The sequence below is a fragment of the Aquarana catesbeiana genome, linkage group LG10, assembly GCF_042186555.1.
Source record: "Aquarana catesbeiana isolate 2022-GZ linkage group LG10, ASM4218655v1, whole genome shotgun sequence".
NCBI lineage: Eukaryota > Metazoa > Chordata > Amphibia > Anura > Ranidae > Aquarana > Aquarana catesbeiana.
This window is the reverse complement of record NC_133333.1, coordinates 173,053,151-173,077,347: the sequence shown is the minus strand read 5'-3', so window position 1 is coordinate 173,077,347 and position 24,197 is coordinate 173,053,151. Positions and strand designations below refer to the sequence as shown.

The 24,197-nt window shown below is 42.6% G+C and overlaps 1 protein-coding gene across 1 annotated transcript in view; it reads right to left on the bottom strand.

Moving 5' to 3' along the window:
* Nucleotides 1-24,197, bottom strand: part of LOC141111043 (transmembrane protein 26-like) — a 78,744-nt gene that overhangs the window by 43,508 nt on the left and 11,039 nt on the right. Inside the window, exon 2 of the mRNA XM_073602982.1 lies at nucleotides 2,629-2,844. Coding sequence (XP_073459083.1) covers nucleotides 2,629-2,825 — 197 coding nt within the window. The 5' untranslated portion in view covers nucleotides 2,826-2,844. The remainder of the gene's footprint in view (nucleotides 1-2,628; nucleotides 2,845-24,197) is intronic.

Here is a 24,197-nt window from a genome sequence, read left to right as displayed (position 1 = left end):
CCCTGTTCGGGCGGTTCGGGAATGGTTAGATATCAGGGGCACGGAACAAGGTCCTTTTCTTCAACATCGAAATGGGTCCGCGTTGTCTAGGTTTCAGTTTGGGGCAGTTTTTAAGAAGTGTCTCCTGGCTGCGGGTTTCTCGACGCTGAACTACTCCTCCCATTCGTTCAGAATTGGAGCGGCCACTGAAGCGGCCCGCTGGGGCCTGGAAGACAAGCTGGTGCGACAAATTGGTCGATGGGAGTCACAACGTTTCAGGCTGTATGTGCGGCCTCACCTATTGTGAGATTGGGTAGGCTGTAGGAAGGCACTGGGAAGGTGGCAGAGAAGGGTGGTCAAGTTTTATGTGTGTTTATGTTTCTTGTGGTTTTCGTTCATGTTTGTGGGTGTTCATTTGTTGGGTTCATGTTGTGGCGTTTTGGTGCTGGGGATTTGTGTTGTTTATGTTTTGTGTTGCCTTACAGGTCCGGAATGTTTGGTGTGGATCCTGGGCCATTCTTACGTTTTCTGGGGGGCTAAGAGGGCTGAGGTTAGGCATGATGGTCGCCAGTTGGGCTTCTCCAGAGAACAGGTCAGGATCAGGTGGATCGGGGTCAGGGGCATGTGGTGGTCCATGGTTCTTCCAGAAGTGCACCATTACGCCAGGTTAGACAGGCCCCCCGACGTGCTTCTGCTTCATGTGGGGGGAAATTATGCAGGGACATTATGCAGGGACATTAAATATGATTTATTAAGATTGCGTACCCTGTTCCCAGACACAATTGTAGTATGGTCGGACATGGTGGCTAGGGCCTCCTGGCATTTAGCGGTATCTGTGGAGCGGATTAATAAAGCCAGGATCAAGATCAATAAAGCAGTAGCAAAGTTCTTTGTCCACAACGGAGGTTTGGCGATCCGTCACAGGGAATTGGAGCAGGATCCGTGGTTGTACTTGAGAGGGGACGGGGTTCATTTGAATGCAGTGGGGATTGATCTTTGGTTCCTGGGCTTACAAGACGGTATTCAAAGAGCTCTGTGGGTGTGGCGGGCCGCCTAGGAGTAAGGTCTCACGCCGGGCGTCTTGGCAGAGGTTGTAGGGTTTTTGAAGGCAGGGATAGTTAATTTCTTTGGAAAAAGATGGGTTGGGCCCATCTCTGATAGGGGTGTACCTGCCCTAATAAGGGCGGAAGTAATAGTTGGCTGTATCGGCTGGTGAATTTGCCTAAATTTGTCCCAGAGCTGGCGTAAAGCACGGCTGGGGGCCATAATAGGCGAGGTAGTGCCAGATACAGAGATTTGAGCAGTCAAGGGCGCCTTCAAAAATCCTATGCAGTTGTTCATTTCAGTTATTTCTTTTTATTAAAGTTGTTTGTTATGGTTTGTTTTTTGTGTAATAAAATAGGCTGCTATGGCCATTTTAAACCCAAAAATAAGTTGTCTGGCTTAATTATTGTAATAGGGTAAGGTGGTAAGTGGGTATTGGGTGATGGCATACAGCCGATAATTGGGCAATACCCCAGGCAAGCTGTTTTTTTTCTGTGCCCAATCCAGCTCCTTTGTTTTTGGTCATTTGGTAATATTTTGCTTATGAGTATGTCATTCAGGAGGAATGTTCCCAAAAGCACCCATTGTAGGATCCTTACTGTCACTCACATACAGAACGCTAAACTATCAAAGTGTTTCCTACAGCGAACTTTCAGTTTTAGACCTGCATGGAAGTTTGCAGCGAAGTTGTGACCAGGGATGAGTTTGGGTTATGAGTCCAAACTGGGTTGTTTATGAAAGAGAGAGAGGAAGTAACACAGGACAAGCTTTAGGAAGCAAACCCTCCACCAATAGTTTCTGTGTAACAATCAGGTAAAAATTATGGTTAATTAAGTGTAATTTCTGATTTTAGCATGTTTGCATTCTCTGGAATTGCAGCTACTGATTGGTTTTGCTTGTTAGTGTGGAATGGCTCTGTAAAGCTCATCTCCTGGGAGAAAAAAAAAGATGTCCCTAGCCATTCATTAGTTTACCAAAAAAAGTCTGCTCTAATATGAAGATCTGTGGCACCCCTACCAGTGAGTGAGAATGCTGATTGGTAGCTGCACTCTAGCTGTCGCACCTCACATCATCATGGTACCATGACATTGCCACTAGAAGCATGGAGGACAGCTTGCATACCCTGCGATGGACACTTTTGGCAGGCAATGGAAAGCATCAACATCAGTAGGAAGTAATGTGGGCCCTGCAAGAAGAACCCTCCAACAGTGCAGATCAGGAAAAAAGGGAAATTGGGACCCTGCCTGTCACATAACTGCGTTTTGGATCAGAAAATTGATCTTTTGCTTGGATGTTTAAAAACATATCAACTAGTGATTGGCTAAAGAAAGGTAAAGTTAGTAGAGTAGAGAGCAGGCTTATCTTAGAAATAAAAATATTAATTGACAAAATTACCCATAAAATAGTCAACTAATTTAAGCTACAATCTGGAGCATTTCTTTTGCCCAAATCTGTCAATACTTCTGTCAATGGCCATCTTTACTAATGGTAATTTATTTTACATGCTTTGATTGCCATTGGAAATGTCTTTTTTAACAATCTAATTAATAAGTAACTTAGCTTATAAACTTATACTATACTATAACTTATATTAGCTGATAATACCATTTCCATTCTCCTTTCTTAGTTTTCTGTAGCGTGATGATCATCTCAATGAACAATAGAAGAACAAAACTTAGTAGTAGAAAGTAATTATAATTATTTGTCATCACTGCTAGTAAAGCTATCATGAGGGATCCATGAAGGCCGAAAAACAAGCGACTGACAATGGCTGCCAGTATCTTGAGGCATTTACTCTTCATTGTGACAGCTTCCTATGATCTGTGAAAACACAAAAGTACAGATATATGCTTAGAACTTCAACATGTTGTGAATATTACTAAATACAATATATTAAAGAGACCCTGTCACCTCCCCATGCCTAACCAGTTAAGTATACTGAGTAAAGGTACTTGCAAACCTATAGGTTATACTGGCCCTATTTTCCAATTTTAATTCCACACTCTACTAAAATTCACATCAGCCTAAAGCTCTGCATGCTGATATGAAATCATCATACAGTCATTGGGTAAACAAACACTTTTTTTGTGTTACTGTTTTTTCACTTCTTGGTTGATTGAGGTACTGGTGATGTAACCAGAGCCTTTAAATTCATCCTGGGAAGGCTGTATCGCCAGTGCCTTTCCCCTCAGATGGCATTTTCTCACATGTTCCAGGAGACAGATCCAGAGTTCCAGGAACTAAAGGCAAGGCCGAAACTAGGGGGGCATGTGCCCTGGGTGCAGCATTAAGAAGGGTGCCATGGCTGGTTCCAGTCCTCCTGCAGCAGCTGACAGTCCTCTTCTCCTCCTCTCACTCCCGCCAGCATTCAGCTGCTGCAGGAGAAAAATGCAGGAATTGGTACCAGTATGCTGCCCCAGCTGTCACTCCTGTCTATACCCTTTCTTAAGCTGTCCAACCCCATACTCCTCTGGTTCCCCCTGCCCCCTGTGCTCCTCTAGTCCCCCCACCCCCCCTGCAGCACTCCCCTCCTCTCCCTCTGGCTAGTTGTGCAGTAAGCATGATCGGTAAGACAGCCACAAAATAGTTACAACATAACTCTCCTTGGCACTCATTCTCCTGGTCTTCCCTTCCCCTGCTCTCCATCCTGAAAAGATTCCCCAAAGCAGCCTTAAGGATGGAGAATGGGGGAAGGGAAGACCAGGAGAATAAGTGCCAAGGAGGGTTATGTTGCAACTATTTTGTGGCTGTCTTACCGACCATACTGAGTATTATGCCTTTATTCAGCCCACACACTTACTGCTAGGCTAGCCGATGTCAGAGGAGGGGAATGCTACGGGGAAGGGGGGGGACCAGAAGAGTATGGGGCTGGGCAGCTGTCTGCACAGCTATTGCCTGGGAGTCTGGGACTTTCTGGTTTTCCTACCTTATTGAGCACACCTATGGTATCAGCTGTTGCACACTATGCATAGTGCACCCTTAAACCCTGCACTCTGTACACCTTGCAACCCTAAACCCTGCACTCTGTATGTAGCACACCCCTAAACCCTGCACTCTGTACACAATGCACCCCTAAGCCCTGCACTCTGTACACAGAGCACCCCTAAGCCCTGCACTCTGTACACAGAGCAACCCTAAACGTTGCACTCTATACACAATGAGCCCCTAACCCTGGTTTCTGTACTCAGTGCACCTCTAAACCCTGCACTTTGTACATACCGCACCCCTAAGCCCTGCTTTCTGTACACAGTGTACACCTAAACCCTGCACTCTGTACACGGTGCACCTGTAAACCCTGCACTCTGTACGTAGCACACCCCTAAACCTTGCACTCTGTGCACAGTGCACCCCTAAACCCTGCACTCTGTATGCAGCGCAACCCTAAATCCTGCACTCTATACACAGTACAACCCTAAACCCTGCACTCTGTACCCAGCACACTCCTAAACCCTGTACCATGAGTCTTTACACAGCTCACTCTTGAACACTGCACTCTGTATGTGATGAGGCTGGTTAAAGTAATTTACCGGCCCCTTTCTTTTCTGAATGAACACAGTTGTGTTTTCTATGTTTCAGTTTCTGAATGAACAGGAAGCCGCCCAGCACAGAGCACTTCCCATTCATTCACTGCCCAATGCAACTGAGGCTTCAGAGAAAGGGACTGGAGAATTTGTCCTCAGTTTCTTTATGTCTCAAAAATCAGACAGCAGGGACCGTTTTAGGCAATTTTGGCAGTTTGGCATCTTCGCCCAAGGTACTGAATAAAACTGTGTCTTTGCCCCAGGTGAAAGAATGTTTAGCTTCACCACTGACTAAAGGGACATGGATTCATTTGCCCCATTCACATCTGTTTACTCAGGGAATGCTTGCGGTGTCATTATTTCTTAATGACACCCCAATGTGACTAACAGAAGTGGGTTTTGTCACAAGACAAAAAGTGTAAAAAAACTGCCAAAACATACAGTTAAAAAAGGTGAAAGGCTCACTGCCCACAAAAGTTGCAGGAGCTACTTTGGCACATTTGACGCCTGTAGCCCATTTAGGTGAATGAGGTGCTCTATGCTGTCACGTGACAAATGCATGAAAAAACACACATAAGCGCATAGCTCAGGTGTGAGTTGGATCTTAGTAGAAATGGCCACTGTGAGAAGAATAGGGAGGAAAAGAAAAATAATGTATACAAAGATTGCCGGCTAATCATTTCTAAAGATGCCTTTGTTTGTATCATTGTTGCCAATGTTGTTTAAAGTGAAACTATGCTGCATTGGAACACCACAGTTTATTTTGCTTAGAAATCCCTTTGAAAAACACTCTGGCATTTCTAGCCATGACAATCTTGAGTAAGAGCAGATGATCCAAGTAGTATTTACTTCCCTGAATCCATCTGCTCTTAGCTTAGGCATGCAGGCAGGAGGGTGTGCTTAGTTGAGAAAACTTCTCTATTTCCCTCCTGAAGACTCCTGAGATGTATGACAGCATTTGCCTAGGCCTAGAAACAATTAAGTAACTAAAGAAATGTAAAACAAGTAAATATGATATACTTTCCTATTTATTTTCTAAAGGTGGCAGCTAAAGGATTAAAATAGTCAATGTTGATTGAGAGAGTGAAGTTTCACGTTAAGATAAGCGTGATGATTCTCTTTAATAATTTCAAGAATTTGGAGCTTGAATTTGACATTTGGAACTTGGAATTCAAAACTCAGATTTTGTAATTTGAATTCGGAATTCAGAATTTGGAATACAGAACTTGTAATTTGGAACTCAGACTTTTGCATTCAAAAATTTTAATTTGGAATTCAGAACTCAGAATTTGGAATTCAGAACTCAGAATTCAGGGCTTGAATTTGAAATTCGGAGTTTAGAATTTGGAATTCCAAACTCAGAATTCAGAATTTAGATTTTGGAACTGAGAATTCAAAATTTGGAATTAGGAATTTGGAATCTGGAATTCAGAATTCAGAATTCAGAACTAAAAGAAATTCAGAACTTGAATTTCAAAATTCAAAATGCAAAATTTTGAATTTGAAACTCGGAATTTGGAATTCAGAACTCAAAATTTGAAATTTGGAAATTGCAATTCAGAACTTGGAATCCAAGACTCTGAATTTGGAATTCGGGACTTGGGAGTTTGGAACTCAGAATTTAAAATGCGGAAATTGGAATTTAGAACTCGGATTTTGGGATTTGGAATTTGGATTTCAGAACTTGGAATTCAGAACTCAGAATTTGAAGCTTGATATTCTAAAATCAGAACTTGGGATTTGGAATTCGGAAACTCTATATTTGGAATTAGAAAGTTTGAATTCAGAACTCAGAATTTGGAACTTGGAATACAGAACTTGGAATTCAGAATTCAGAACTTGGAATTCAGAATTCAGAACTCGGAATTTGGAAATTGGAATTTAGAATTCTGAACCTGGAATTTGGGATTCAGAATCTGGAATTTGGAACTTGGAATTGTTTCTCTATAACTAAGCTCCTGTGATGGAGGGAAACATATCAGTAGTTGTCATATCAAGTGGATTCTGTATGCTGCATTCTTCTGCTTTACAATAAATTTATATTGGAAGATTCACATGATGTCCCAGACGTGTCGGAGGTGCTTTCAAATATATTTAGGCTGAATTACTAAAGGAGTTGAGAATCTCCATTCAATAAACTGAATGAAAATTCACTGCAATCATGTGAACAGCAAATTTCTGTTTATTAATTTAATCATGACTGGGTATTAAAAATCAACATGGTTACAATTCATTAGTTAAAGATTTTGGATACCTTTAGCAAATCAACCCAAAAATCTATTTTCACAACATCGGGCCATCAAAACTGAAAAAACCTTTACTCAATTTGTCTATTTGCTTAGGCATAGGAACTCTTTAAAATGAATACTTTGTATTACTCAACTCTTCTTCGATCTTCCAAACCAAAATAAGTTTAGCTGTCTGCATCTTCCGGGAATATCACATATTCGACTATTATATTTAACTAAAAAAATCCATGCTTAGGTATATGTTAAGCTGCAGCCTCCCTGGAAAGAAGATTTCACAAGTGGAGTCCAAAGAATTGATAATCAAAGTAAGGGAAATTGGCCCTGCTTAAAACGAATATTTAAATAACGTATGTGCTACCAACCATGATACTACATGAATTTAAAAAATATTAATATATAACAATATCCGTGAGTATATTGTCTGTTTGAAACAGTATAATAAATATAGACACCCAAATGAAGTGAGAATAATGATTAAATTAATATATAAAAAAATAATTAAGTCAATATTGAATCCACTTCTAGAAAAAATATATATAATAATAAGAAAATCTATCCAAATCAAATGTTCATATTCCCATAAAGTGACTTGTGCTGATTTCCAAACGCGTGACTTAATTATTTTTTATATATTCATTTAATCGTTATTCTCATTTCATTTGGGTGTCTATATTTATTATACTGTTTCAAATGGACAATATACTCATGGATATTGTTATATATATTAATATTTTTTCAATTCAAGTAGTATCACGGTTGGTAGCACATACATTATTTAAATAATCGTTTTATGCAGCGCCAATTTCCCTTACTTTGATATTCGACTATTGTATGGGAGACTATAACCCCCATGATTCCTCACTACACTGATAGCATACCTTTGATTCTCCAAAAACTAAGTGCATTTGATCTGGATTTGGATGCATTTGGAAAGTTCATATCAATGATACACTAACAAAGATGCATAACACAAAAACAAAAGTTAAATTGTGGGTTTAATCAGAAGAACAGAGGTGAAACTCAAGTTAAAATATTTGTGTTGTTTGGATTGAATAGAAAGGGTTAAAACGTTTCCCCTGTAAAAGTATTTTTGCTCTTGTATGCATTTGAAATGAATACAAAGTGTAATGAACAAAGAAAACTTATTTCAGGATTCCTACCTGGAAGGGGATGAGGGGAGATATTCATATTGTCATAATCCCTTAAAAAAGGGGCCATGCCTGGTCCCCAAACATAGTATTTTCTTCTGATGAATATGGATCTATAATAAATGTGATCTGGTGCTACTCTATGAGTAACAACAGCGGATATCAGAATACAATTTCCTGATGGGGATTCCTCTATCCATCTCACTTTTGTGGATGGAGGAATCTTAGTTTTTGCTTAAAGCAGGGTTCCACTCAAATTTTTAACTTAATCTTACCCCCTTCAGTTAATTGCATAGATGTTCAAATGGCGCACAAATTTTTTTTTATCGCTGTAATTACCTTTATATTGTACTTTATTGTGGCACTTCCTGTCTCTCCTCCCATGGGAGTAGGCGTGTTTATTGCCTTTCCTTGGTGCCCCACTGTCTCCTGGGAGCTTAGTGTCAGGCTTCCCAAGATTCAGTGCGGACACAATGATCATGCACGTGAACAAGCTGTGAATGAACAGCATTCACCGCATCTCAGAAATCAATGTCTGTGGGCTTCACATGCCCACAAGCAAGATGGAAATAGCCAGCATCGCATTTTTAAAGTTATTCTTCAGTACAAAAACAGACAGAGGCAGAAATATTACACCCAAACTGTGAGTATTATTTTGGGATTAGCAAAGTGTCTGAATGACCTAAAAAAAAAAAAAAGATTGGTCACCGGACTCCCACTTTAATGAAAAAATACTAATCATTCATGCCCATCGTAACACTATCCTGTCCACAAGGTGACAACACCATTATGTGATTTCACAGCAGAACAAATAGCACTGTTACTCTGGTAAAGGAAGTGGAAAATATTGGATCTACAGTTTAAGAGGTATTAAAACTATGACATGGCTAATTCATAAAAACAAAAACTGCTGTGTTAACACCATTGACAGACTACAGTATTTATGTACATTTTTATTTTGTCCATATTTCCATGTTGGTATTTAGATCTCCTTTTGTAACTTTAACAGCCTCTAGACTTCTGGCAATGCTTTCCACTGATTGTAGGGTCATTGTTAGGGTTGTTTGTACTCAGCCAAAAATGTATTAGTGAAGTTGGCAGTGATGTTGGTCGACCATGCCTGGCTGTCAGTCTGCATTCCACTTCATATAAAAGGTGTTCGTTTTGAGGTGAGGTCTCATTCTTTCATTCTAATCTGCTGGAGCAGATCTAGCAGACAAGAAATATTTTGAACCGATTTATTGGAAAAGTGGCATGTTATGATGGTGTAAAACATGGCTAGCCACTGTGAACCTCAGTACAGTCTATTCTACTGGAAAGGTAAGTTGCTGGAGAATGGCTTTGTGCCTAGTTATTCATCTGTGTAATATATATTAATTGGTGTCTGCCAAACTGTGGCCATATATTGTGTTTATATTATTCTATTTCCAACAATTGCAGTATAAGTACACTGTAAATGAGGAGTGTACTCAGTTTTTAACATTTTTCCACTGATTATTCATTTGTCCAGCACAGCCTTTCTCAACCTTTTTATTCCAGAGGAACCCTTTAAATATTTTTTAAGTCTACAGGAACCCCAAAAACCTATTCATTGATGGTCAGTGGAAGAAAATGTCCCTTGAGACGAATGTGGAAAGAATGTCCCCCTTACAGTGGTGATCAGAATGCCACCCTTACAGAGAGCTATAAAGACCAACAGGTTCACGGCAGCTGGCTCTGCCAAGTGTTATTGATCCCAGAACTATGCAGGCATGATCAAGTGAGATGTCAATCAGTCACAGCTCAAGGAACCCACAGAAACATCTGGAATAACCTTAGAGTTCTACATAACAAAGAGACTGTTCTGAAAATTAGATTGCCTTGAAACAACTAAAAAAAAACCCCCATCTATTTGTCCTTATTTCACTCACTGCATACAAATGTGGCCATTCATGACATCATGAACGTCAAACACAAACATGTCCGGTTTCTCTGCGAGGGAGTCCTTATAATTCACCTATCTATAGAGACGATTGAATAATCATATTTAGGATCATGGCAAGTCCCAACAATTCTCGCAAGGATGGGAAGATATCTCTCCATTAATCATTCAGGTAGATATTTACCCATCTATGGTAAGTCTTAGGTAAAGAAGTGCATGGATTTAGGGTACTCTGCATTCATGCATGATTTATCCACTAGAAGGAAAATGTGATCTAAGCATAAACAGATTGCATAAATTAGGAGTATTGGGTGGGGGGAGCTTGTTAAAAATGCAGGCACGATCCCTAAACAGTAGCCAAAATTAAAGAGAAAGTGTCCCCATATCTATTCATGTGACAATACTGAAGAAATGAATCTACGTTACAATGAAAAGTAGTGATTGTACGGCTTGTTTAACAGTGTAAATTTGCTGTCCCCTCAAAATAACTCAACACACAGCCATTAATGTCTAAACCGCTGGCAGCAAAAGTGAGTACACCCCTAAGTGAAAATGTCCAAATTGGGCCCAATTAGCCATTTTCTCTGCCCGGTGTCATGTGACTCGTTAATGTTACAAGGTTTCAGGTGTGAATGGGGAGTAGGTGTGTTAAGTATGGTGTTATCACTCTCACACTCTCATATTGGTCACTGGAAGTTCAACATGGCACCTCATGACAAAGAACTCTCTGAGGATCTGAAAAAAAGAATTGTTGCTCTACATAAAGATGGCCTAGGCTATAAGAAGATTGCCAAGACCCTTAAACTGAGCTGCAGCACGGTAGCCAAGACCATACAGGGGTTTACCAGAACAGGTTCCACTCAGAACAGGCCTCGCCATGGTCGACCAAAGAAGTTGAGTGCACGTGCTCAGTGTCATATCCAGAGGTTGTCCCCTATGAAATAGACGTATGAGTGCTGCCAGCATTGCTGCAGAGATTGAAGGGGTGGGGGGTCAGCCTGTCAGTGTTTAAACCATACACCACACACTGCATCAAATTGGTCTGCATGACTGTCGTCCCAGAAGGAAGCCTCTTCCAAAGATGATGCACAAGAAAGCCCGCAAACAGTTTGCTGAAGACAAGCAGACTAAGGATATGGATTACTGGAACCATGTCTTGTGGTCTGATGAGACCAAGATAAACTTATTTGGCTCAGATGGTGTCAAGCGTGTGTAGCGGCAACCAGCTGAGGAGTACAAAGACAAGTGTGTCTTGCCTACAGTCAAGCATGGTGGTAGGAGTGTCATGGTCTGGGGCTGCATGAGTGCTGCCAGCACTGGGGAGCTCCAGTTCATTGAGGGAACCATGAATGCCAACATGTACTGTGACGTACTGAAGCAGAGCATGATCCCCTCCCTTCAGGGACTGGGCCGCAGGGCAGTATTTCAACATAACAACCCCAAACACTCCAAAATCACTACTGCCTTGCTAAAGAAGCTGAGGGTAAAGGTGATGAACTGGCCAAGCAGGTCTCCAGACCTAAACCTTATTGAGCATCTGTGAGGCATCCTCAAACAGAAGGTGGAGGAGCGCAAGATCTCTAACATCCACCACCTCCGTGATGTTGTCATGGAGGAGTGGAAGAAGACTGCAGTGGCAACCTGTGAAGCTCTGGTGATCTCCATGCCCAAGGGGGTTAAGGTAGTCCTGGAAAATAATGGTGGCCACACAAAATATTGACACTTTGGGCCCAATTTGGATATTTTCACTTAGGGGTGTACTCACTTTTGTTGCCAGCAGTTTAGACATTAATGGCTGTGTGTTGAGATATTTTGAGGGGATAGCAAATTGACACTGTTATACAAGCTGTACACTCAATATTTACATTGTAGCAAAGTGTAATTTCTTCAGTGTTGTCACATGAAAAGATATAATAAAATATTTACAGAAATGTGAGGGGTGTACTCACTTTTGTGAGATACTGTATGTATATATGCACACATACAGACACAGACAGACACGTGTACACACACATTCAAACACATGTACAAACACACACACACACACATACGTACACACATATACAGACACACATGTACACACATATATAGACACACATGTACACATACACACACAAGTACACACATACAGACAAATATGTACACACACATGTACACAAATACATACACATGTACACACACACATGTACACACACACACACTCACATTTACACAGACACATGTACACACATGTACACACACACGCACACATACACTTAGATACACATACACACACATGTAGACACACACATACAGTATACACACATGCATGGTGGGCACATGGCTGCATTGGTGGACACAAGGCTGCATAGTGGGCACATGGCTGCATTGGTGGGCACAAGGCTGCATTAGTGGACACAGGCTGCATTGGTGGGCACAGGCAGCCTGCATTGGTGGGCACGGATAAAGTTGTTGTTGTTAATATTTATAACTTAATTCTGCATAAAACATTTAAGTGTCAATTCATGAGAATTTATGAGGGTGTGTTTAGGGGCAGAATTAGGGGCGGGGCGGGCTGGGGCAACTGGTGGCGAGCAACTCTTGAGGCCTGGCTAGTAGCTCAGGACTTGAAATTTTGAGTCCTGTCTATATTAACCTGTGCACTGCAAGACAGCTCTGCTGATCAACATTGTGTGTTTGGCCTTTGTGTGCGACTTGCTGTGTCTAGGGGTCGCGACCTGGAGCAGGACTGCAGCTAAATTCATCCCCACTACTAGGGGCCTCTGGTGAACACCCACTGGCTCTTAGATTCCCCTCCCTGGGAAATCTCATGCTCTATCTCCCAGTGTCATCCGTGTTGGTACTACAGAGTACCTGCTCTCCTGTATCACCTAGAGCTCCATTCGCAGCAGTCAGGCGTAGGGTCCACTACCTTGTGGTGCACTCCAGACCCCAAAGGGGTGCATCTGTTACCTGGACTCAGGTGACCTGACAGTTTGATCAGCCATGGACACTGCTGACGTGCTGCTACCCGCAGATGATCCATTGCAGGGCATAATCCGCAGACTTGAGATTCCTCCCAGGTTCTGGTTTCCCGCTTCGAGCAGCTTCAGGCCTCCTTGGGAACCCTGAGTCAGCAACCTAAAGTACAATCGGTGGCTGAACTTATTCCAGTCGCAGCCACACATTTACTACAACTGCCAGCTCTGTCCCATTTCTCTGGGGACTCCAAGGCCTGCAGGGGGTTCCTCAGCCAATGCACCATTCATTTTGCTCAGCCTCAAAACTTCCTGCCTGATCGGGCAAAGGTAGCCTATATCATTTCCCTCTTCCTTGGTGAAGCTTTAGCCTGGATTGCCCCCCTGTAGGAGACAAATGGTCCGATGGTTTCCAGCCTGTCTGACTTCTTGAAGCCCTTTCGTAACATTTTTGAAGAGCCGAGTCGGGTTTCTTCAGCGGCTAGTGCCCTTTTAAGTTTTCGCCAAGAATCTTCTTCAGTGGCACAATATGCTTTTCAGTTCCGTATCCTTACAGCTGAATTGAACTGGAACAATGAGGCCCTTCTTACAACCTTTTTACATGGCCTCCCTGACCGAGTGAAAGACAAATTAGTGGGAAGAGCCATCCCTGCCGGTCTGGACAATGTCATGTCATTTCATTGTGTAAACAGATCGACATTCGTTTTCAGGAGAGGTCTCTAGAAAAAAGACACCAGCACTCCCTGGGTCCTAGCCAGTCTGAGCTTTTCTCCCTTTGTTCCGTGGAGCATCTCCTGCCTACTGAGGAACCTATGCAGCTGGGCCGGACCAGACTAACCCCCGAAGAACGTGCTAGGCGCAGAACTCTGGGCTTGTGTCTCTATTGTGGGGGCAAGGGTCATTTTCGTGGCTCCTGCTCGCTTCATCCGGGAAACGCTCGGGTCTAATACATCTGGAAGGTGGAGTATTGGACCCAGAAACATCACCTTCTCATCTTCTTCTTCCGGTGTTCCTTCATGTAGGCAGTTCTCCTCAATCGATCTTTGCATATCTGGATTCCAGGGCTGCTGGCAATTTTATAGACTGGAGAACTGCTTCTTCCATGAAGCTTACCCTTTTGCCCCTCACTACCCCACTGGTAGTCTTGGCAATTTGGCAATTGATGGCACTGTTCTCCCAGGGGGGCCCTATTCGCTTCCAGACGCTACCTATTAGGATGTCTGTTGGGATACTCCACCAGGAGTGGATATCCTTCCTCATTCTACCCAAGGCCTCTACCCCCATTGTATTGGGCCTTTCTTGGCTACAGCTCCACTCTGCACATGTGGACTGGGTCTCTGGGCAGACCCTGGCTTGGAGTCCCTCATGTTTCTCGTCCTGCCTTGTCAAGGTGGCCCCCAAGGAGAGACTTCCGGTTGCTACCACATCTGTATCTTCTGATCTTCCCTTTTGCATACAGCGATTACTGGGATATGTTCTTTAAGAAATCAGCTGAGCTGCTTCCTCCCCGCAGGTCTTTTGACTGTGCTATTGACCTTGTCCCTGGAGCAACTCCACCCAGGGGTCGTACCTACCCTCTGTCCATCCCAGATACCCAGGCCATGTCACAGTATGTTGCCAAGAATCTAGAGAGGTTTCATCCGGAAATCCTCATCGCCTGCAGGAACAGGGTTCTTTTTCGTTGCCAAAAAGGATGGTACCATGAGACCCTGCATCGACTATCGAGGTTTAAACGCGGCGACTATCAAAAATTGATACCCCTTACCCTGAATATCTGAGCTATTCGACAGGTTGAAGGGTGCCTCCATTTTCACCAAGTTGGATCTCAGACATGCATACAATCTGATTCGGATACAGGAAGGTGACGAATGGAAAACTGCGTTTAACACTAGAGATGGGCATTACGAATACCTAGTTATGCCTTTTGGTTTGTGTAATGCCCCAGCTGGGTTCCAAAATGTTTTGTCAATGAAATCTTAAGAGATCTGCTGTACCAGTTTGTTGTCATCTATCTGGACTTCGTATGGATCCTGGAAAGGTCTTGGCCATTACCAGCTGGCCTGTTCCTGCTAGCCTCAAGGCCACACAGCACTTTCTTGGGTTCACAAATTATTATAGGCAGTTCATAAGGAATTACTCCTCCATTGCTGCGCCTATTATTGCTTTGACCAAGAAGGGTGTGAATGCCAAGGACTGGCCTCCTGAAGCTGTTTCTGCATTTCTCGACCTGAAACAGGCCTTTGTTTCTGGACCTCTCTTGAGGAGACTTAATCCTCAGGGATCCATTTCTTATTTAGGTGGATGCGTCTTCAATGGGGGATGGAGCTGTGCTTCGTCAAACCTTAGAGAAGAAACGTCAACCATGTGCGTTATTCTCCAAAAAAAATTCTCAGGCAGAGATAAATTATGCTATTGGTGATCGGGAACTTCTTGCAATTAAATTAGCATTAGAGGAGTGGCATCATCTCTTGGAGGGTTCCCCTCACTCCATAAGGGATTTTTACTAATCACAAGAATCTACAGTACCTACAGAATGCTAAACGTCTGAATCCCAGACAGGCCATGTGGAGTCTTTTCTTTTCCCATTTTAATTTCACGATTACGTACAAACCTGGTTCCTGCAACGGTCGGGCTGATGCACTCTCTAGGTCATTTGACACTTTGGATGAGGAGTCCACCCCTGAACCTGAGTCAATTGTTCTGACCTCATGCATTGTTGCCCATTCTACCACCCTGGAGTCAAAAATTCCTCCTGGCAAGACCTTCATCCCCACTGAGCTAAGATCCTTCATTGGGGACATGATTCCAAGGTGGCAGGTCATGCTGGGTTCCTCCGATCCTTCCTGCTCATCAGTCGTCACTACTGGTGGCCTAATCTTCACTCGGATGTCAAAGACTACTTTAAGGCTTGTCATGTCTGTGCTCAGTCTAAATCCTCCACACAAGCCCCCGCTGGTCTTCTCCTGCCCTTGCCCATTCCTAAGGAGCCCTGGTCTCACATTTCCATGGATTTTATCACCAACCTTCCACTGTCAGAGAATAATAAGGTCATTTGGGTGGTAATCGATCAGTTCTCCAAGATGGTTCATTTTGTTCCTCTTCTTGGGCTCCTGCCTTCCCATTTTTGTTCAAGAAATTTTCCGCCTCCATGGGGTTCCTTTTCATATTGTTTCCGACAGGGGCATTCAATTTACGTCTTGTTTTTGGAGAGCCTTTTGCAAATCCCTCAATATTGTCTTTGATTTTTCCTCTTCTTACCACCTTCAATCCAATGGACAGTCTGAGAGGGTTAATCAGGAGTTATAGGTCTTTTTTCGCACCAGTCTCTGTTTATTATGATGATTGATCCTCTCTACTCCCGTGGGCAGAATTCTCTCACAACAATTATGTAAATACCAGTTCTCAGAAGAGAACTTTTTCACAGTTTATGGAAAACACCCTCAACTCCCTCTTCCCATGACCTGTTCTCCAGATATTCCAGCTTTGGCTATGGCTCAGGAGTCTTTCATATCTGTTTGGGGTGACATTCATGATTCCCTCCAGGCAGCTGCTGACAAATTCAAAGGCTTTGCCAACCGCCGCAGGTGTAAACTGCCTTCTCTACAGCCAGGGGACAAAGTCTGGGTCTCCACCAGGAACATCAAGCTCCAAGTTCCTTCTCTGAAGTCTGCCCCAAGATTCATTGGTCCGTACACTATAATCTCTAAACTGAGTCCAGTTTGTTTCAAACTCCAGATTCCTAAAAGCCTCAAAATCTCTAACTCCTTCCATGTTGCCATTCTGAAGTCTTTAGTCCTCAATAAGTTCTCTTGTCCTCTCCCTACCACTGCCCTGGTCTCTGAGGATAATCAGGAGTTCGAGGTTAGTCAAATTCTGGATTTCTGGCTCTGTAGAGACATTCTTCAGTACCTTGGGTGGAACTCCACTTTAAGTAATCTCTCCTCAAAGCATGGCTCCACCCCAGCCCCTATCAGGGAACTCTATATTAACCTGTGCACTGCAAGGCAGCCCTGCTGATCAATATTGTGTGTTTGGCTTGGCTTCCGTTGACCACTTGCTGTGTGTTCTATGTCGGATTCCAGTTACCAATCTTGGCTTGTTCCTGACTATCTTTACCTGCTTGTTGCCCCGACCTTTGGCTATCTCCTGACTATCTTTACCTGCTTGTTGCCACGACCTTTGGCTATCTCCTGACTATCCTTTGTTGTCACAGTCTGCTGCTTCCTCTCTACCTTCCTTTAGTATACCGTGAGCTGGGAGGCCCTAGGGGTCGCGACCTGGAGCCAGACTGCAACTAAATCCATCCCCACCACTAGGGGCTTCTGGTGAACACCCGCTGGCTTTTAGATTCAGTGCCCTGGGAAATCTCATGCTCTACCTCCCAGTGTCATCCGTATTGGTACTACTTCACCATAGTGATCAGGTCTGGAGAATGATTGTCTCCCCCACTGGAGGGGGAAGGTGTGCAGCTGTCCTGGGGACTTGTGAGTAATGACCTTGAGTTGATTCCTGATGACCGTATGCTTTTGCGATATACGTATGGACTAAGAGGGGTCCCAGAGTACTGTCTATTCCTTTCCATTCCAGCAAAATCCTGGAGCGTGAGCTTAGGGAAAAGTGTTGTCTTGTTTACTATGCAGCGTTTTGGAGTATCCCATGCCCTAACCCCTCTCCTGTTTAAAGCAGAGCTCCATTCTACCTAACAAGCATATCCCCATTAGTGGCTAATGCCTTTGGCTTCAATGTTTGGAAATGGTTTGTTTTTTTTTTTAATTTATAAGTCCTTTTTTTTAGAAATTCCTGCCACTTCCAGCCCTGTCAGCATGGAAATTTACACCATCCAATGGTGTCCCATTGACCCCTGGGATATCAGGGTCATCTATCCCAGAAGTCAACGGGCATCCTCTGCTTCTGGCATTGTGTATTTCAAAACCGTATATGACTGAATACCAGGCGGAGTTAGGCGCCATTTATGGATGAAGGACTTGCTGCTGGGTGTTCGCTGTATCTGTGTTTACTGCTTCTGTGTTTCCTGTTGTTTACAAGTTGCTATGGCATCAGCTAACTGCATAAAATACAGGAAGAGAATGGCAGGCGGCTTCGGATGCCAGCAGATGACATAACCACCATCAGCTGTTCTGCAGCAACATTTCGGTAGGGATTTAAATAATATACACACCAGTGACATTTTTAGCAGTACCTAAAGATAGAAGATTGATGATTAACAATCACAAACACGTATTTTATTAAACTCTTTCCTCAAGCAATAGATTTCAAAATAGACATCCCCTAGACTGAGTTATCAGAGCGCATGGACTGGTGCTTGTGGTGGTGGGCAGCCTCTGTACTATTAGGGAAGAACCAGCTGTTACCAGTGGTCCCTGTAGAGGTATCGCATCTGATATTTAAAATGTTTTTGTGACTGCAACAAAACAAAAAATATAGAATTTTGTTATTTATGTTAAAATGTATTGGGCAATGATGTCATAGTGCATGACAGTTGGGTGGGGAAACTTGCCTCATAATTTCCTATGTCACTGTCAGTCATTTCATTAGGAAATTGCAATGAATAACATTCACCTTTTACATTCAGTGAAGAATAAGAAGGTGGAGAGTCTGTATTTCCAGAATCGAATTAAGAGGTCCAAAGAATTTTTTACTAGTTCAAGGCCCAGGAAGAAAAGGGGGATGAATAGATTCATCTGTTATATTAGTCAAGACTCAAATATAGGTGGGTATATGTAAATCTGATCCTGGTTCAGTTTTGGTTTGGGCAAACTAGTTCACATATATACTATGTAAACATACAGTACCTTGAAAAAGTATTCATACCCCTTGGAATTTTCCACATTTTCTCATGTTACAAGTCTCAAGTCTTTTGCAGACTCTAATGCCCTGTACACACAGTCGGATTTTCTGACGGAAAATGTGTGATGGGACCTTGTTGTCGGAAATTCCGACCATGTGTGGGCTCCATCACACATTTTCCATCGGAATTTCCGACACACAAAGTTTGAGAGCAGGCTATAAAATTTTCCAACAACAAAATCCGTTGTCGGAAATTCCGATCGTGTGTACACAAATCCGACGGACAAAGTGCCACGCATGCTCAGAATAAATTAAGAGACGAAAGCTATTGGCTACTGCCCCGTTTATAGTCCCGACGTACGTGCTTTACGTCACCGCGTTCAGAACGATCGGATTTTCCGATAACGTTGTGTGACCGTGTGTATGCAAAACAAGTTTGAGCCAACATCCGTCGGAAAAAATCCATGGACTTTGTTGTCGGAATGTCCGATCAATGTCCGACCGTGTGTACGGGGCATAACAGTTTTTAGAGTAGACTCTGACCAGCTTCCCTGTCTCTGCTGAAGAAAAGCATCCCCACAACATGATGCTGTCACCACCATGTTTCACTATGGGGATAGCGTATTCAGGGTGATGTGCAGTGTTAGTTTTCTGCCACACATAGCGTTTTGCTTTTAGGCAAAAAAGTTAAATTTTGGTCTCGTCTGATCAGAGCACCTTCTTCCACGTGATTGCTGTGTCCCCCACATTGCTTCTCGCAAACTGCAAACGGGACTTCTTATCGCTCTCTTTTAACAATGGCTTTCTTCTTTCCAATCTTCCAAAAAGGCCAGATTTGTGGAGGACACGACTAATAGTTGTCCTGTGAACAGATTCTCCCACCTGAGCTGTGGATATCTGCAGCTCCTCCAGAGTTACCATGGACCTGACAGTGCATGACAGTTGTGTGGGGAATCTTGCCATAATTTCCTATGTCATTGTCAGTCATTTTATTAGCAAATTGCAATGAATAACATTCACCTTTTACATTCAGTAAAGAATAAGTCCTCATGCACACGGACGTTTTCACAGCTGCTTTTTTGAGCTTTTTTTGCAGCTTAAAAAGGCCTGTCTATGTTAGTCTATGGCTTCATGCCCACCTAGGCGTTTTTGAGCTGCAAGTGGCATAGGCGTTTTTAAGCTGTAAAAAAACCCCAGGACCAGTGGGTTCTGAAAGACGTTTTTCAGCTGTAAAAACGCTCTAACGCTGAAAAACGCTCAAAAAAGTCATTCACCAACGTTAGCGTTTTTGATCCATTGAAAAAAAAAAAAAAAAAAAAAAAATTTGAAAAAAAAAAAACGCTCAAAAACGCTAACGCGGACAAACGCTCAAAAACGCAAAAAAACGCTATTGCAAAAACGCTGAAAAAAGCTGAAAAAAGTTTTAAAAAATCACTGCAAAGATACTGGCATTTTCATAACGTTTTTTTAACAGCCTGTGTGCATGAGGGCTTAGAAAGTGGAGAGTCTATATTTCCAGAATTGAATTAAGAGGTCCAAAGAATCTTTTACTAGTTCAAGGCCCAGGAAGAAAAAGGGGGTGAATAGAATCATCTGTTATATTGGTCAAGGCTCACATATAGATGGGTATATGTAAATCTGATCCTGGTTCAGTTTTGGTTTGGGCAAACTAGTTCACATATATAGTGCCTTAAAAAAGTATTCATACCCCTTGACATTTCCCACATTTTCTCATGTTACAACCGAAAGTGTAAATGTATTTTATTGGGATTTTATGTGATAGACCAACACAAAGTGGCACATAATTGTGAAGTGGAAGGGAAATGCTAAATGGTTTTTAAAATAAATATCTGAAAAGTGTGGCGTGCATTTGTATTTAGCCCCCCTAAATCAATACTTTGTAGAACCACCTTTCGCTGCAATTACAGCTGCAAGTCTTTTTGAGTATGTCTCTACCAGCTTTGCACATCTAGAGAGTGACATTTTAGCCTATTCTTCTTTGCAAAATAGCTCAAGCTTTGTCAGATTGGCTGGAGAGCGTCTGTGAACAACAATTTTCAAATCCTGCCACAGATTCTCAATTGGATTTTGGTCTGGACTGTGACTGGGCCATTCTAACACATGAATATGCTTTGATCTAAACCATTCCATTGTAGCTCTGGCTGTATATTTAGGGTAGTTGTCCTGCTGGAAGGTGAACCTCCACCCCAGTCTTAAGTCATTTGCAGACTCTTATGCCCCGTACACACGATCTGATTTTCTGACAACAAATGTTGGATGTGAGCTTGTTGGCTGAAAGTCCGACCGTGTGTATGCTCCATTGAACATCTGTTGTCAGACTTTCCGCCAACAAATGTTGGCTAGCAGGTTCTCAAATTTTCCCCCAACAAAACTTTGTTGTTGGAATTTCCGATTGTGTGTACACAAGTCCGACTCACAAAAGTTCACGCATGCACGGAATCAAGCAGAAGGAGCCGCACTGGCTATTGAACTTCCTTTTTCTCGGCTCGTAGTACGTCTTGTACGTTACCACATTCCCGCATTCGTAATTGTTGGCCAACATTTGTGTGACCGTGTGTATGCAAGACAAGTTTGAGCCAACATCCTTCGAACAAAAAGCCACGGTTTTGTTGGCGGAAGGTCCGATCGTGTGTACGGGCATAACAGTTTTTAGAGTATGTATTTGGCTGTATCTGGCACCATCCATCTTTTCATCAAGTCTGACCAGCTTCCCTGACCCTGCTGAAGAAAAGCATCCCCACAACATGATACTGCCACCAACATGTTTCACGGTGGGGATTGTGTATTCAGGGTGATGTGGAGTGCTAGTTTTCTGACACATATAGCGTTTTGCTTTTAGGCAAAAAAGTTACATTTTGGTCTCGTCTGACCAGAGCACCTTCTTCCACATGTTTGCTGTGTCCCCCACATGGCTTCTCACAAACTGCAAACGGGACTAATGGCTTTCTTTTAACAATTCCTTTCTTCTTTCCACTCTTCCATAAGGCCAGATTTGTGGATTACACAACTAATAGTTGTCCTGTGCACAGATTATCCCACCTGAGCTGTAGATCTCTGTAGCTCCTCCAGAGTTACCATGAGCCTCTTGGCTGCTTCTCTGATTAATGGTCTCCTTGCCTGGAATGTCAGTTTAGGTGCTATGTCAGCTGATCAAAGCTTGGGATAGGTAGATTCTATTTACTAATTATATGACTTCTGAAGGCAATTGGTTCCACTAGATTATAGGGTTTTAGGGGTATCAGAGTAAAGGGGGCTGAATAAAAATGCAAGCAATGCTTTTCACATATTTATTTGTAAAAAAAATTGAAAACCATTTATCATTTTCCTTCCACTTGACAATTGTGTGCCACTTTGTGTTGGTCTACCGCATAAAATCCCAATAAAATACATTTACGTTTTTGGTTGTAACATGACAAAATGTGGAAAATTTCAAGGGGTATGAATACTTTTTCAAGGCACTGTATACAAGGTTTTCAGCGTACAACCTTTTCCTTTTACATGTTTAACTTTTTAAAAACAGATATGTTTTAGGGAAAGAAATTTATTTGTGAACAATACAGGCTAAGCTTGCCAAACCCCACTATGGAATTTAACCTGTAGTACTTTTTTGCCTGCCAGATGTGTCTGTTTTTGTTGGCTTAGCAGTGTGAAAGTATTATATTCATGTTCAGGCTGGAAACAACAACAAAAGCCTATAGCCATAATATACAGTAAGTGAACATGTAATACCGAGTAGATATACACTGTTGCTTTTGCAATATTCAGACTATTTTTATTATTATCTTTATTTTAGCATTTACCTTCATGTTATGGACATGAGAGGAGGAGGGGTATTCTGTGGTTAAAATCAGGACCCCATCCAAAGTAAAGTAAGAGATATAGCAAAAAAGCCTGGAAAAAACAAATGCAGCTACCACATCTAATTGGAAAGCTGTAATATTTTACATATTTGTTTTTGGGTAGATATACACTTTAAAGGCAAAATATAGTATTTGCAGTTTAATAGGAGAATGTTTTCAGGTTAATATAAATACATAATGCAATAAATACATATACCATATCACCCGACTTCCCCTGATTCCAAAGAACTTTCCCAGGATTTTAACACAATGGCAATGTTACGCAGATTAGAGCCCTGGAGCCCAGAGCTGCAGCACTTGGTTCACCCTAGCTTCAATTCTATGCATACTCTGTGTGATGGTTCAATGCCCAATGTTATTTGTATATTGTTGGCAGTAGAAGGAAAGAGAATATCAGCATGGGACTTCTGTGCAAGGTAAGTGTTCTCTACTGTCACCAATATTTATCCCCATTAGTGTTTTTCCCCACCCTTGACAGGGCACTGTTGTTCCTTCCCACAGGATATTATTGTTCCCCTTACCTCCACTAAGCATTATGTTCCACGCCCATCCCCCACTATTTTTCTCCCCATCCCTCCACAGAGCACATTACTCTTCCTTATCCCACGCTGGGCACTATTGTTCCTCTCTCTCTCTGCTGGGTACTATTATTCCTCCCCACACCACTGGACACCACTAACTATTGTTCTCCCTCAGCTCCTACTGTGGACTAATGTCACCTCCCCCTTCCCCACTGGAAACTATTTTTCTCCCTCCATCCCTGGCAGGACACTATTCTTCCCTGAACCACCTGCTCAGCACAACTGTTATTCCAACCCCCATGCCTAGCACCAATGACCACTCTCACCCTCCTTGAACATCAATATTGCTCCCTCACCTCCCACTGAGCACCAATGCCCACCACCATGCACCACATATGTACTTTCACAGTGTAAAAAGGATTTGGTGTGTCACCTAGGATTCTCAGCCGTGTAGGTTAAGGGGCTTCAGGATACAGTTTAGATACCGAAAAAAATGATTTTTAGTGTTCTACAGGGTTGGCAAATCCTAGTCAGGGGCCTGTAAACTGTGTCGCGTATTGGGTGGGATATAGAGGCACCAAGCCTGCAGTCTTATGTCTATGATATGATGACAACCAGCACCCTGATTGTGTAGATCTACGCAAGCCTCATGTTAGGGGTACTGACTATAGTTCAGGGATCCACCCAGCCGACAGAGGAGGGTGCTTCTCTTGGAGATAAATGAGCAGTGTGGGTGTGTGAACAGACATGTGGCAAGTGCCTGAACTAGTCAGGCCAAAGCCTGTGAGCTTGGCTCTGTATGGCGTCAAACTGCAGCTCTGAAAAGGCAAACTAGCCAGGAAGCTGAGAGCATTAATTTGAATTTGTTCAGTATAATGATGAAAACCCCTGTGTGGACAGCATTTTTTTTCATTTTTAAAGACTTTACTTTTATTTTTTTAATTCTTTTTTTATTAAGTTTTCCAATAACAATTCAAAGAAAACATACCAACATTAAAAGACAGCCTGGCAACCAGGCAGCACCTGACACACAGAACAATTAAAGTGGTTATAAACCTCTCTGTGTCACTTGCACCTATAGGTAAGCCTATAAAAAGGCTTACCTATAGGTACTGTAAATATCTCCTAAACGTGTGTCGTTTAAGAGGTATTTGCTGTACACTGCACT